The sequence below is a fragment of the Candida jiufengensis genome, assembly GCF_024610255.1.
Source record: "Candida jiufengensis strain CBS 10846 chromosome Unknown scaffold6, whole genome shotgun sequence".
Taxonomy (NCBI): Eukaryota; Fungi; Ascomycota; class Pichiomycetes; order Serinales; family Debaryomycetaceae; genus Lodderomyces; species Lodderomyces jiufengensis.
The window spans coordinates 341,263-354,785 of NW_026261557.1; the positions used below are offsets into that span (position 1 = coordinate 341,263).

At 26.8% G+C, this 13,523-nt stretch overlaps 6 protein-coding genes across 6 annotated transcripts; 3 read left to right on the top strand and 3 right to left on the bottom strand. All coding sequences in view use genetic code 12, as the record gives it.

Annotated features, from left to right (window-relative positions):
* Positions 1-195: 195 nt before the first annotated feature.
* On the bottom strand, positions 196-2,328 carry KGF54_001238 (flavoprotein; the record flags this gene model as incomplete). The annotated part of the gene is made up of 1 exon (XM_051761585.1): positions 196-2,328. One exon carries the CDS (start codon positions 2,326-2,328, stop codon positions 196-198), a length of 2,133 nt encoding a protein of 710 aa, XP_051621634.1.
* A 2,296-nt stretch (positions 2,329-4,624) lies between these two features.
* KGF54_001239 (hexadecenal dehydrogenase) lies at positions 4,625-6,256 on the top strand (the record flags this gene model as incomplete). Its single annotated transcript, XM_051761586.1, has 1 exon — positions 4,625-6,256. One exon carries the CDS (start codon positions 4,625-4,627, stop codon positions 6,254-6,256), a length of 1,632 nt encoding a protein of 543 aa, XP_051621635.1.
* Positions 6,257-6,499: 243 nt separating this feature from the next.
* On the bottom strand, positions 6,500-7,195 carry SOD2 (superoxide dismutase; the record flags this gene model as incomplete). Its single annotated transcript, XM_051761588.1, has 1 exon — positions 6,500-7,195. The coding sequence occupies one exon, from the start codon at positions 7,193-7,195 to the stop codon at positions 6,500-6,502; it is 696 nt and encodes a 231-aa protein (XP_051621636.1).
* A 328-nt stretch (positions 7,196-7,523) lies between these two features.
* KGF54_001241 (arginine--tRNA ligase) lies at positions 7,524-9,389 on the bottom strand (the record flags this gene model as incomplete). The annotated part of the gene is made up of 1 exon (XM_051761589.1): positions 7,524-9,389. One exon carries the CDS (start codon positions 9,387-9,389, stop codon positions 7,524-7,526), a length of 1,866 nt encoding a protein of 621 aa, XP_051621637.1.
* A 632-nt stretch (positions 9,390-10,021) lies between these two features.
* Positions 10,022-11,740, top strand: KGF54_001242 (uncharacterized protein; the record flags this gene model as incomplete). The annotated part of the gene is made up of 1 exon (XM_051761590.1): positions 10,022-11,740. One exon carries the CDS (start codon positions 10,022-10,024, stop codon positions 11,738-11,740), a length of 1,719 nt encoding a protein of 572 aa, XP_051621638.1.
* Positions 11,741-11,953: 213 nt separating this feature from the next.
* VPS17 (retromer subunit) lies at positions 11,954-13,510 on the top strand (the record flags this gene model as incomplete). Its single annotated transcript, XM_051761591.1, has 1 exon — positions 11,954-13,510. The coding sequence occupies one exon, from the start codon at positions 11,954-11,956 to the stop codon at positions 13,508-13,510; it is 1,557 nt and encodes a 518-aa protein (XP_051621639.1).
* Positions 13,511-13,523: the final 13 nt, after the last annotated feature.

Genomic DNA, 13,523 nt, shown 5'->3' on the forward strand with positions numbered 1-13,523 from the left:
GTGCTTGACTTGCTGGCGGTTGGGAACACTTAGTAAACGTTTAATTCTGATGGATCATTCAATGAAGGTGGAACTTTAGAATAGGAAATGTTTACAGGCAAATCACAATAACTTTGATAATGCTTCAGCGTTTTTTTTTTAAGAGTATAAAGTTGCATCTTTGTTGTATATATTTGACTATATACTATATACTATTTAAGCTTCATGGATTACACCAATACCAGAATTTAATATAGCATTTTGACTTGCCAATTTTTCATGCTCTGCTAATTCCTTTTTAGTTATTGTATTACCTCTTCTTCTTGTGCAGCAATTATCTTTATCTTGTTGTTGTTGTTTATTAGTGCTTGATAATGGATACGATTTTGTAGTTGATGATAATGATGATGTTGAATTGATTTGATCATTTAATTCATTATTAACGGTTGGTTCATTACTTATAATTGATGATATTTTTTCTCCTTCATTGTGAACTTCTAGCTTTTTAGGTTGTGATAATGATGGTGATTTTATACGTTTCGGTGATTTTTCAAGAACAGCACTAGTTTGATCTTTCGATGATTGTTTTATTTCTGGTTTAGTACTTGTTTCAACAACTTCCACTTCCTCCTCTTCTTCTTCATCTTCATCTTCCTCATCATCATCCTCATTATCTTCATTGTATTGTTCCTCTTCATCATCAGGTGGTGGTGGACCTAATTTTTTAGATACAAAATCAACAACTTCTCTCCATGATCTCATACCACCCATCGCAATATTACCATCCATATCAACGCATTTCTCAACTGGTTTCAAAATACTCATATTTGGATAAGTTTCTTGTAATAATCCCAATTGTTTTTTAGTGATTGGATGAGAATACATTGAATTTGTTAATGCTAATGCTGCAACTATTGGTTTTGGTGCAATTAAATTATTTGATATTATAGTAGTATCTTTCTTTTCAGTTCCAGAATTTGAAGCTGAATTAGTAACTGAGGCTGAAACTGAGCCGGCAATAGAGGCTGCTCCCAGTGAAATTTGTTGAGGTGGAGAATTTATTGAATCTGATATATGATGAATTAAAGGTATTGGCCAAACATGTAAAATATCAGTTAATAAATTATCTGCTAATCCATTAATTAATTTTGCCATTGTATTTGCAGATAATGGAGCTAATAATAAGACATCAGTCCATCTTTGTAAATCATAAGCTAAACTATATTGTTGCATAATTTGAGGAGTTATTAATTTTTTATTACCAGTTGCAACAGCTTTTGAATAAACTTTTTGAAAAGGTGAAGTTAAAAAGTATTTTTCACCATCATCACTAAACCATACTTTAACTCCCATTTCATTTAATCTATGTAATTTTTCCAGTAAAATATATTCAGCTGATTTTGTTAATACAACTTGAATTTCTAAATTATCATGAGTATATAATTCAAATAATTTTTCAATAATTAAAAAAATATTTTTATGTATTGACACACATCCACTTATTCCAATTAATAAATGTAATTTATTATCATCAGTTGGAGTTAGTGAATCATCCAAGCTTTGTAATTTTTCTTCAGAATTATTATTTGATAACTGTCTTGTAGTTTCAATAAATTTTTTATCATCAATTTTAGAATATCTTAAAGAATTCATTCTTGATACTGGAGGATGAGGTTGAGGTTGAGTTTGAGGTTGATTTTGGTTTTGTTGTGATTGTTGTTGTGAAATCGGTGGTGATTGATGATTTAAACCTATAAGCGGTGATGAGATTGGAGGAGATGTAGGGTTCCTAGCTGACTGTTGGGGTGAAGTAACTGAAGATGATATACTTCCTTGTGATGAAATTATTGGAGTAAAATTTGAATGACCAACACTTGCATAATCTTCTCCTGATATTAATCCATGTTTATTAGGAGCTATATTATCATTCGATATGAACTGAGGATGTTGATTTGAATTAAATTGATGATCTATTGATGGAATATTATTTGTATGTTCACCATTTGGTGATGATTGTGATAAGCATGATTTTAAATTATGATCTTGTTTAACTACAAGTGAAGGTAGCTTTTTATCTTTTGATAATTGACTAGTTGAAGAGGACTGTGATTGTGATTGTGATAGTGATTGTGATTGTGATTGTGATTTGGCTTTATCTTTACCATTTTGATTATCGATTAAATCATTTTTGCTCAGTGAATTTGGTTTGGTTGGCGTTGGTTGATGAAGAAAATTTAAAATCGGATCATTCAAGTTTGATAAATTGACTTTTACAGTTGATTCTTCTTGACGTTGACCACTAGGTCCCTGAGATGTGTTCGGAGTAGTTGATATCGAGGATGTTGACATTAGTTGATATTATTGATATGTAATATGATGATTAAAATAATAAATAAAATAAAAAAAAATTCAAACAAAAGGAATTAAACAATTGGAAATGAAAAGTTAGCTATGTAATATAATTGATTATAAATTGTTGTATTAATATAAATGAAGTGAAGGTTTATGAATAAGTGATGAAAATATAATGATTCTAATTATTTGGTTGTTAAATTAAAAATTTTAAATTAGTTTTATTTTAATGATAGAAATAAATTAGTAATAAAATTTCTATATAAAAAAAAAAAAGAGAATTTCTATTTTTTTACTTACTTACTTTTTTATTTTTAAACTTTCTTTTTTTTTTATTTTATTAAGAAATGTTTTATTATCTCATACATTTTATTTATTTATTTACTACGTATGTTTAATATTATTATATTATAAATTGATAAGAAATGAAAGAAAGAAAGAAAGAAAGAAAGAAATAAAAAGAATTAAATGTTTTTAATGACCTTAGATACTAGAATGAAGGGCCATGTTATTCTTTAAATGGAGTGACCATATCACTACTAATATTAATGGTGATGATCCCTTAAATTACTTTTTCTAAAAACTTATTCGCCACTAGTAATAAACTTCAGTACTATTTCTACTTCGAGAAAAAAAATCACACAATACTTTAAGTTAAACATCTTCATTTTTTGGTACAAAAATTAGAACAAAAAAATTTTATATTCTTAACATTAAGTTTCTAACTATTATACTGATATTCTAGCTTCTTTGAAAGTTAAAGGATTTTTTCAATAATTTATCCCGTTGTTTTTTTTTTAACAACCTATTTTATCGTGAAAATACTCACTAAATGGGAAAGATTGCAAATAAACTATCCGTATTTTTTGTCAGTATTATTTTCTAAAATTTTGTCTTAATATATACACGGCTCTGTATCTAAAAATTTTTGTTTTCATTAATAGCAATTATAAACTATTAGAAATATACAATAAGATTTATTTGTTATTTATTGAACGAGTAACATTGAAAGATTTTGCCAACCAGATCATTAAAAAATAAAAATTAAATGAGATCAAAATTGATTATATGATTATATATTTGACGGTGCATAAAAAGATCTTAATAATTTTTTCTTGTCCATCTTAAATGTATTATCGTATAAATTAATTAAACAACTGAAACAAATGTAATATTTCTTAAATTTTATGACATTTTTAAAAGACGGAAAATATACTGATAATTCAGACTTCGAGTATAAGAACCTGATATGATGTTGTAATTATTCAGTTACTTTCTAATAAATCTGATTTTAATCTTTGACTTCATATACTTAGAACATGAAACAAATTTTCACACAAAACAATCAAATTATTTTGCAGCAAAAATTTCCTAAAATTTTTAAATTTGGAGATTTGTGAAGTGAAGATTGATTTTATTGTTATCACCATTCACAAAATGATGTGTTTCAGTTCAGATCTCTTTATTGACATCTTTCCAGTTTTTTAAAAAGTTATCTCATTAAATTATCGTTATAGACATAAGTTACTTAAATCTACAGTCTACAAAAAGTCATCTAAGAAAGCAAAAAGCTTCAGAAATTAACTCAGAAATACAGACCAATGTTGTGCCCATTGATCCCCATCAATTTTTCTTGTAAAGTATCTGTCTGAACTATACAAGTCGTATACAACGTGATAGTCACATTAAACAAATTAGAAATAATTGAAGGGTAAATGGTTTAAATTGTAAGTAAAGGAAACTAGACTTTACAACGGATAAATAAAATTAATTGCAAAATTTCCTTGTACATCAATATAAATTATCCATAAGAATTGCGTTGAAATAATGGACAAAACAAATTAATATTAAACTTTATTATATTTCCATCAACATTTAAAGATATAACTTTGAATAGTTGATTGGCTTTTCAACAATCAAAAACGTTTTTTAAAATTGTTTAATGATTGGTAAGTCCTTTTGTATTCAAATTTAAATTTTAAATTTATCCTTTTTCATTATTAATTAATAGTTAATATTATGTAATTGATTACGTAATATGTGTTGTCAAAATTCTTTTATATCCGTTATCCTTTTTTTGCGGGGGAGGAAAGTTGTTAATTTAAAAAAAATAAAAAGACTGTGAAATTTTTTGAAACCAAAAATTATAATATAATACAAAATAATAAATAATATTTCAAAAAAAGGGGATTTAATCAATTAAATAATAATATATTTATTCATATATCTTAGATTTAATTGATAACTTATTATTTCTATATCTATATATCTATAAGATCTAAGTCTCATTAAAATGTCACCACCATCAAAGATTGATGAATCATATGCAGAAATTGAAAATCCAAATTCATGGTATACACCAATTGATTCAATATCAAAAGGAATTAATCATTTAACTGATTCATTTATTAATAAACAAAAGACTCATGATATTCAATTTAGATTAAATCAATTAAGAAATTTATATTTTGCAATTAATGATAATGTTGATGAAATTTGTGAAGCTTTAGAAGCTGATTTTGGTAGAGTTCCAAGTGAAACAAAAAATTTAGAATTATTAGGTGGAATTAATGAATTAGTTCATACAATGGCAAGTTTACATGAATGGTTAAAACCTGAAAAAGTTACTGATTTACCAATAACTTTAAAAACAAATCCAATTTATATTGAAAGAATTCCTTTGGGAGTTGTTTTAATTATATCACCATTTAATTATCCATTTTTTTTAAGTTTTTCTGCTGTTATTGGAGCAATTGCAGGTGGTAATTGTGTTGTTTTAAAACAATCAGAAGCAACACCAAATTTTTCAAAATTATTTACTGAAATTTTAACAAAAGCTTTAGATAAAGATATATTTTTTGCTGTTAATGGTGGTATTCCAGAAACCACTGAATTATTAAATCAAAAATTTGATAAAATTATGTATACTGGTAATGGTACAGTTGGTAGAATTGTTGCTAAAAAGGCAGCAGAAAATTTAACTCCTGTTATTTTAGAATTAGGTGGGAAATCACCAGCTTTTGTATTAGATGATTTAACTGATAAAGATTTAGAAATTGTTGCAAGAAGAATTGCATGGGGTAGATTTACAAATGCTGGTCAAACTTGTGTTGCAGTAGATTATGTATTAGTGCCAACTAAATTACATTCAAAATTTGTTTCTTTGTTAGTTAAAATTTTAAATGAAGAATTTTATCCAAATTTAAATGAAAAAGATCCAAATTTTACTCATATAATTCATGATCGTGCTTTTAGTAATTTAGTTAAAATGATTGATTCATCAAAAGGTGATGTTGTTGTTGGTGGAATAAATAAAGTTGATTCAAAATCAAGATTTATTCCACCAACTGTTATTGATAATGTTAAATTTTCAGATTCAACTATGCAACAAGAAATTTTTGGTCCAATATTACCAATTATTGAATATGATAATTTATCAACTGCTATTTCTGAAGTTGTTAGACAACATGATACTCCATTAGCTCAATATATTTTTACATCTGGTTCAACATCAAGACAATATAATAAACAATTGAATCAAATTTTAACAAGTGTTAGATCAGGTGGTACAATTATTAATGATGTATTAATGCATGTTGCTTTAATTAATGCACCATTTGGTGGTATTGGAGAATCCGGTTATGGATCATATCATGGAAAATTCTCATTTAGACATTTTACTCATGAAAGAACTACAATGGAACAAAAATTATGGAATGATTTTATGGTTAAAGCAAGGTATCCACCACATTCAAATGCAAAAGATCTGTTGATTAAAACTTCACAACAAAGTTATGCTGGTAATGTTTGGTTTACAAGAAATGGTAATGTACCAGTTAATGGACCAGGTATATTTTTCAGTTATTGGCATACATTTACTGGTGTTTTGGGTTTAATTGGAGAATTTGCATCTGGAAAAGCTTAGACAGACCATTAGTTATATATATAATTTAATACGGTTTATGATCACTTTTTATAGGAATTTGATATTTAGAGTTTCATGGTTTTATAGTTTTTTAATTCAATAAAATTTTTATATACTGAGAATCTATAACATGTAAGAGATAAATTATTGTTAAATAATATAAATAAAAAATAAGGACAAACGATAGTTGTTAAATCACTAAAACACTAACATAATTTAGGTTTTAAATTTTTCCAATTTATTTTAAAATTCAAATCTTCTTTCAGCTTCTTTCCAATTAATAACATTCCAAAGAGCTTTAAAATAATCAGCTTTAACATTTTGATATTGTAAATAATAAGCATGTTCCCAAGCATCAATAGCAATTAAAGGAATTAAATTTGGATCAGTTATAGTATCTTGATTAGCAGTAGTAATAATTTCTAAATCACCACCATTTTCTTTATTTTTAACTAAAAAAGCCCAACCAGAACCTTGAATTCCTGCTAATTTTGAATTAATTAAATCAATTAATTTTTCAAATGATCCATATTGTTTTATAATTTGTTTACCTAATGATGAATCTTCAGAAGGTAATTGACCACCACCATTTGATTGAGGTGCTAAATTTTTCCACCATAAACAATGATTTACATAACCTCCACCATTAAAATTAATAGCTTTTTGTAATGCAATTAATTTTTTAATTTCTCCCTTGGATTTAGCTTCTACAGCAGTTTCAATTGATTTATTTAAATTTTCAACATATGTTTTATGATGTTTATTATAATGTAATTCATTAATTTGTCCACTAATATATGGTTCTAATGCATCTAATTCAAAATCTAATTCTGGTAATGAATATTTTGTTCTAATTGAACCAATAGATGCAATTGTGGTTGGTTTTGCAATTGATGAAGTAGATGCTTTAAATAAATTTCTTGAAGCTAATTTAAGCATTTTTGTTTGATATCAATTTGATAGATGAATATATATTATAATTGACTTTTTAAAAAGAAATACTAGTTGGAAAATATTATATTTTTTTAATAATTGAATCTGTGGATCATTTAATTAGAAATTGAAATTGAAATGGAGGGGGTTGTGCGGAAATTCTGAAAAACTATTATAGTACATAGTGAATAATAAATTAATTGCTATTTTTAATTGGTTTAGAATACACTACAATTTTTTATATTTTGCAGCCATTTTTAACGGTACCGAAATAAAACAACGTTTTATATCTATTAATTTATAAAAATATACTTTATATATACATACAAATTTTTTACATTCTTTCAACTGGAGTTAAACCTAATAATTTCATACCATTATTTAATACTTGTTTTGCAGATGCATATAATGCTAATCTTGCAATAGCAATATCTTTTTCTTGACCTGCAACCCATAATATATCATAACATTGTGAAACAATATGAGTTAAATTAAATAAATAAGTTACAATAGTTGATGCTTCCATATTTTTTGTTGTCTTTTTAATAACATCTGGATATTGAGCAATAGTTCTGATTAAATTAGATGCACATGGTTCAACTAATAAATCGAAATTTGCACTTTCTAATTCTTCTTCACTTATATTTGATTTTCTTTGAACTGAACATAATCTTGAATGAGCATATTGTAAATATGGACCAGTATCACCTTCGAAAGATGTCATTCTATCCCATTTAAATTCATAATTTAAAATTCTTTTGGATTGGAAATCTTGTATCATTACTGCTGATATACCAATTAAATCAGCAATTTTATCAGGTTCTTCAATTTGTTTATATTTTTCTTCATTTTTTTTCATAACTTCATGCATTTTTTCTTTAGTTTCTTGTAAAATGTTATCAAGGAAAACAACATTACCTTTTCTAGTAGACATTCCTTGAACCATACCAAAATTTATATGTTCTAAATTATTAGCCCATTCTAATCCCATTTGTTTTAAAATCTCAAAGAATTGTGCACAATGTAAATCTTGTTGTGATGCTACTACATAAATCATTTTATCAAATTTATATGTTTCATAACGTTTCATTGCTTCTCCAACATCACGAGTTAAATAAAGTGATGTACCATCTGATTTTTCAACTAATGCTTTACCTAATTTTTTATTGAATTTAGTTAAATCAATTAATTTAGCTCCACGATCAACATGTATTAATCCTTTTTCTTCAAATTGTTTAGTTGCATTTTTCATGGTTTCATGTGGAACTTGTGATTCACCTGAATAAACATCATATTGAATATTTAATCTTGCATATGTATCAATATATCTTTCAATAGATAAATCTCTAAATCTTTTCCAAATTTTTAATGCTGACTCATCACCATCTTCCATTCTTCTAAAAAATTGTCTAGCTTCTTCGTTAGTAGATGATTGAATTTTTTTTTCATCTTGTTCTGATGCATCAAATTCTCCGGATTCTCCAATTGTTTCACTTGTTTCATTTCTAACATCATTATTAATTTTAACGTATACTTCAAATAAGTGATTAATTGGGTCTTTAGCTAATTGTTCTTCTGATCCATATTTTTCAAATCCAACAGCTAATAAACCAAATTGTTTCCCCCAATCTCCTAAATAATTAAATCTTTTAACTTCCCAGCCGATTTTTTCATATAAATTTGAGATAAATCCACCAATAATAGTAGATCTTAAATGACCAGCATGGAATGGTTTTGCAATATTTGGTGAAGAAAATTCAACTATAACTTTCTTACCTTCACCTAATGGTAAATATCCATAATCTTGTTTTCTTTTCAATACATCATTTATAGTTAAATCAAATAATACATGTTTATTGAAAAAAAATTGCAAAAATACACCTTGTGATTTTATTTCACTTATAAATTTCCCTTTATCAAATTTTTCAGCCCATTCTTTTGATTTTTCATTTGGATTAATTCCTTTTAATTTTAATTTTGGTATTGGTATAATTACATCACCTTGATCTAAAGTCTTTGTATTATCTAATGCTTGATATATAGTATCTTTATCTACTTCAGATATACGATTTAATTCATCTGCTATGTAATTTCTGAAAACGTCAATAATATTATAATTTGGAAATGACTCTTTAACTGATTTTGGTTGTTGCAAACCCAATTTTTCCAATTCTTGAGTTATTGTACTGACTGATGACATGATTGATCTATGTTGTATGAATCTTATCTTTGATGATGAAAGGGATTTATATGCAATATTTTTGGTTGTAATTGAAAACAATCTCAATATTTGCATTAACTTTGATCAGAGATGACTAAATTTTTCAAAATTTAAACTTTTTTTTTTTTGGTGCAGATAAATAAAAATCTACATATCTTTTGGAAGAGATTTAGATCTTCGTATATTAAATCAAGCCGTTAGATGATTTGTGTCGAGGTATGACTCAAATTGATGTAGCTATTAATCAAAGGTATAAAATGAGCTTGTTTTTTCAAAATGAGTAATTGAGTAGTCCTACTTGGTTTTAAGACCTATCTCTAATACTAAACGTTGAGTTGTGGTGACTTTAAAAAAGACAGAGCTCGAAAATATTGGACTTCCAATTCTACCTTTGAAACTACCAATTCATCTGAATGATGTTCTGGAATATGTGGGGGCCAGTAAATGGTCTATCATAGAAGTTGGCGATAAACGTTTAATAACACTTTTGTGCTACTTATCATTTTTGAAACAATACTCTTACTAAAATTATTTAGGCAACCACTTTTATTTTGCAAATAGATAGCATCCAATTATTCAATAATAATATACCAATTCAATAAGGCTTAAAAATGGATGATGGGAAAGTTCAACAACTACAAGAAATGGGATTCAGCAAATATGATTCCGAAAATGCATTGAAGCAAGCAAATTATAATCTTGAAAATGCAATAAATTATCTATTTGAGGGAACACTAGCAAATGAAAACCATAGACCAGAACCATTACTTAATGACAACTATAACAGCGATACCGTACAAATACTGAACCCTCAAGATATACCACATATTCATCAATTGACGACTTACGAATCAAATAATAATGATAACAACTGGGGTGAACCAATTCTTGAAGAAGTTACATTTTTCAATGATCCAAGAGAATTTGAAAGAAATAAATCTATACCTCCAGCGGTCGTTTCAGTCTCGCAAAATGGTGGATGTGTAAGTGCCTTGTTTGTAGTTCTAAGTCAAATTAGTTATTTGAAAAAATTAATCCTTAGCCAAAATTTACAACAAGATTTCACAGAAGATTGGTACAATAGTGGTCAACAAATTACTGAAGAAGGAGGTTTAACTCAAATTCAAAGAATTTTTGCATTTTTCACAAAGTTAAGTGAACGATCCTTCATAAGTGCAGAAGGTTTATGTAATGCATTACCCGAGGAATTGATAAATTTACAAGGTGATAGTTGGGAGGAATCATGGAATCTCGTAGCGGATTATTTGATGCAAGAAGTTAACAAGGAGTTAGATCAAGATATAAGAAGGTTTTTCCTTTCAAAATTCAGAATCGACGAGGATGATGTAAGATATATGAAAGCTATTGGGATTGAATTTGCAAGTAGAGATCATTCAATTACTGAAACATTAAATGATGTACTAAGTAAAGCAGAAGGGATGTATGAGATAATGTCACCTATGTTTGCAATAGAATTCCAAGGTACTGAATATCCTGAAAGTGCTCGATCGTTCACTATTGAAGAATATATATATCCAGAACTTTATTCTTCTAAATATCGTCAATTTATAGATGAAATGGATTTAACAAAAGTCAAAAGTGCAGAAGAAAGAAAATTAACAACATCAAGAATGATGTCGTTAACCTCATTTGAAGGTAAGAAAATAAGAAGCATCCTCGAAAATACAAAAAATCATTTACTGAAAATAGATAAAGAAAGTTCTGATGATATTTCAAGACTAACAGAAAACATAGAAACTGAATATGCGCAATTGGGTGAGACTTTACATAGAGCTAGTGATATTTATGCCAAATACGACTCATCTAATCCCCAAAACATTTTAAAGTTAATTGAAGAAGATGAAACTTTAGAATCACCATCAAAATATGTATTAATTGCAGTAATGCTATCTGAATCACAATATTTATACAGAACTTGTGAAAGTAATTCAAATGGACCAATATGGAGTGTATATGCTAAAATGGCAAATGAATTTAGAACTGAATATTTTACTTTTGAAGATGTGGTAAATTATGTTACAGAAGAATTAAATCAAACTTCAAAGAATGTTCTATTTGTTTATGCAGACGAAAAAGTTTTAGAAAATGAAGAAATTGAATATTCGTCTAACTTGGTCGAATTTTTCAAAAAAGATAATGAATTAATTAAAGATCAAATTGAGGGATATGAGGCTGAAGATATAAATATTGATGAAAATGATAATGATAAAGTAAATGTTTTTGGTGATTTCAATGATGATATAATTGAAACTGAAAAATTAATAGAAAATGACTCAAGTTCAGATTTAGAATTAATCGATCTCAAGTAGCTAGTAGCATAAGTTTATAGAATAATTTAGATGATGAAATATTGACTATAGAACACTTCAGTTAATTTCTATCAATGCTAATGTTTAAATTATTGATAACTCATACATTCAAATTCTCGGTTATACACCAAAAAAAAATAATTATTATTGAATTAATTTAATTTACTTGTTCTTTTAACATTTTCCAGATTTACCAAAGTATAACGACTAATAATGGATTATGATGATGAATTTGAGAATAATAACCCATTTGCAGAGCCACAGGATATAAATCAACAAATTGACACCAGTACTCAACAACCAAATTCAATAATTCCTGAACACGAAGCCCCTAATCAAAGTCAAAATCAACCAACTCAACAAAATAATCAACTGGAAAATTCTGAAGATAGGATTTCCAAAACAGACCTTAAAAAACTACTACCTGAAAGATTTACTCATAAATATAATCTACATATAAAACTAATAGGAATTGAGAAAAATAAAGCTGAGAATCCTATATTAAAACTAGAAGCAATAGTTTCTGGATTACCAAAGTTTAGACAAAAAGAATATAAGGAGTTACGTCGAACATATAATGAAGTTGTAAAATTTAATAAATATTTATCAATATCAAATTTAGAGGTATTTGTACCTGTAATACCCAATGTTAATACTTCATATCCATCTGGTGGAGAAGATGAAAAGAAACAACTAATGATTGTATGGCAAGAATGGTTTAATAGAATAACGGCAAATCCAATTTTGATAAGAGATGAGGAATTTGTATATTTCATTGAAAATGATTTTGGATATAGTGTAATTAATAGTAATAAGAAATCATCAGTTGCAAGTGGAATAATGAGAAAGACATTAAAACAATTTTCTGTACCTTATGATCCATTTGAAGAATTAGCAGAATTTAGACCAACTATTAAAAATGCATATTTAACTTGTCAAAAATTACATAAACTATTAGATAAAAATTCGAAATGTGAAAAACAATTATCAATTCATGTGTATGATATGTCAAATAAATTAAATGTATTATCACAATTTGAAAATACTCATCCTGGAATGAAGAACATGTGGGAAAAATTAGGGAAAGTTATACAAATTCAGTCAGACTTACTACTTATTGAATCTATTAATGAGATGGCAGTACTAGGTGACGGAATTCAATTATTAATTAATGATTTTTACGAAATTAAAGAAGCATTAACGAATAGATATTTAATAATGAGAGAACTAATTCAAGCAGAAGCACAAACTAATCAAAAACAAGTACAAGCTAGTAAAATAAAAAGCAAAATTTCATTAGATCCTATAAAAGTAGATGAGGCACTAAGATCATTAGAATATGCAGCAAAAGTTCAAGAATCTTTAAGTTTACAAGTTAAAAGAATATCAGGGGAAATGCTTTATGAAAAAGATGAAGTTGAAAAATTTGTTGAAGTTAAATTTAAAAATTTACTTAAGTCATATGTTTTACATAAAGTTGATCATCATAGAAAAATTTTAAAGAATTTTGAAACTATTAGATTAGATGTGAGATGTGTTGATGAAAAAGGTGGATTATCAAGATTAAATAGAGATAATTTATCAAATTTAAAACATAATTTATTTCAATCTCAATCTTCCCAAGGAGATACTTGGTCATCAAGAACTTTTAGATCATTAGAAAAGGAAGAGGAAACAAGACAACAAAAGAAAGAATTACATGGACCATTACAACAACCTATTGTTGATGCAAAAAATGCTGCTTCTTTATTAGGTGTAGCTACTTTTTAAAAAGAAATTGGAA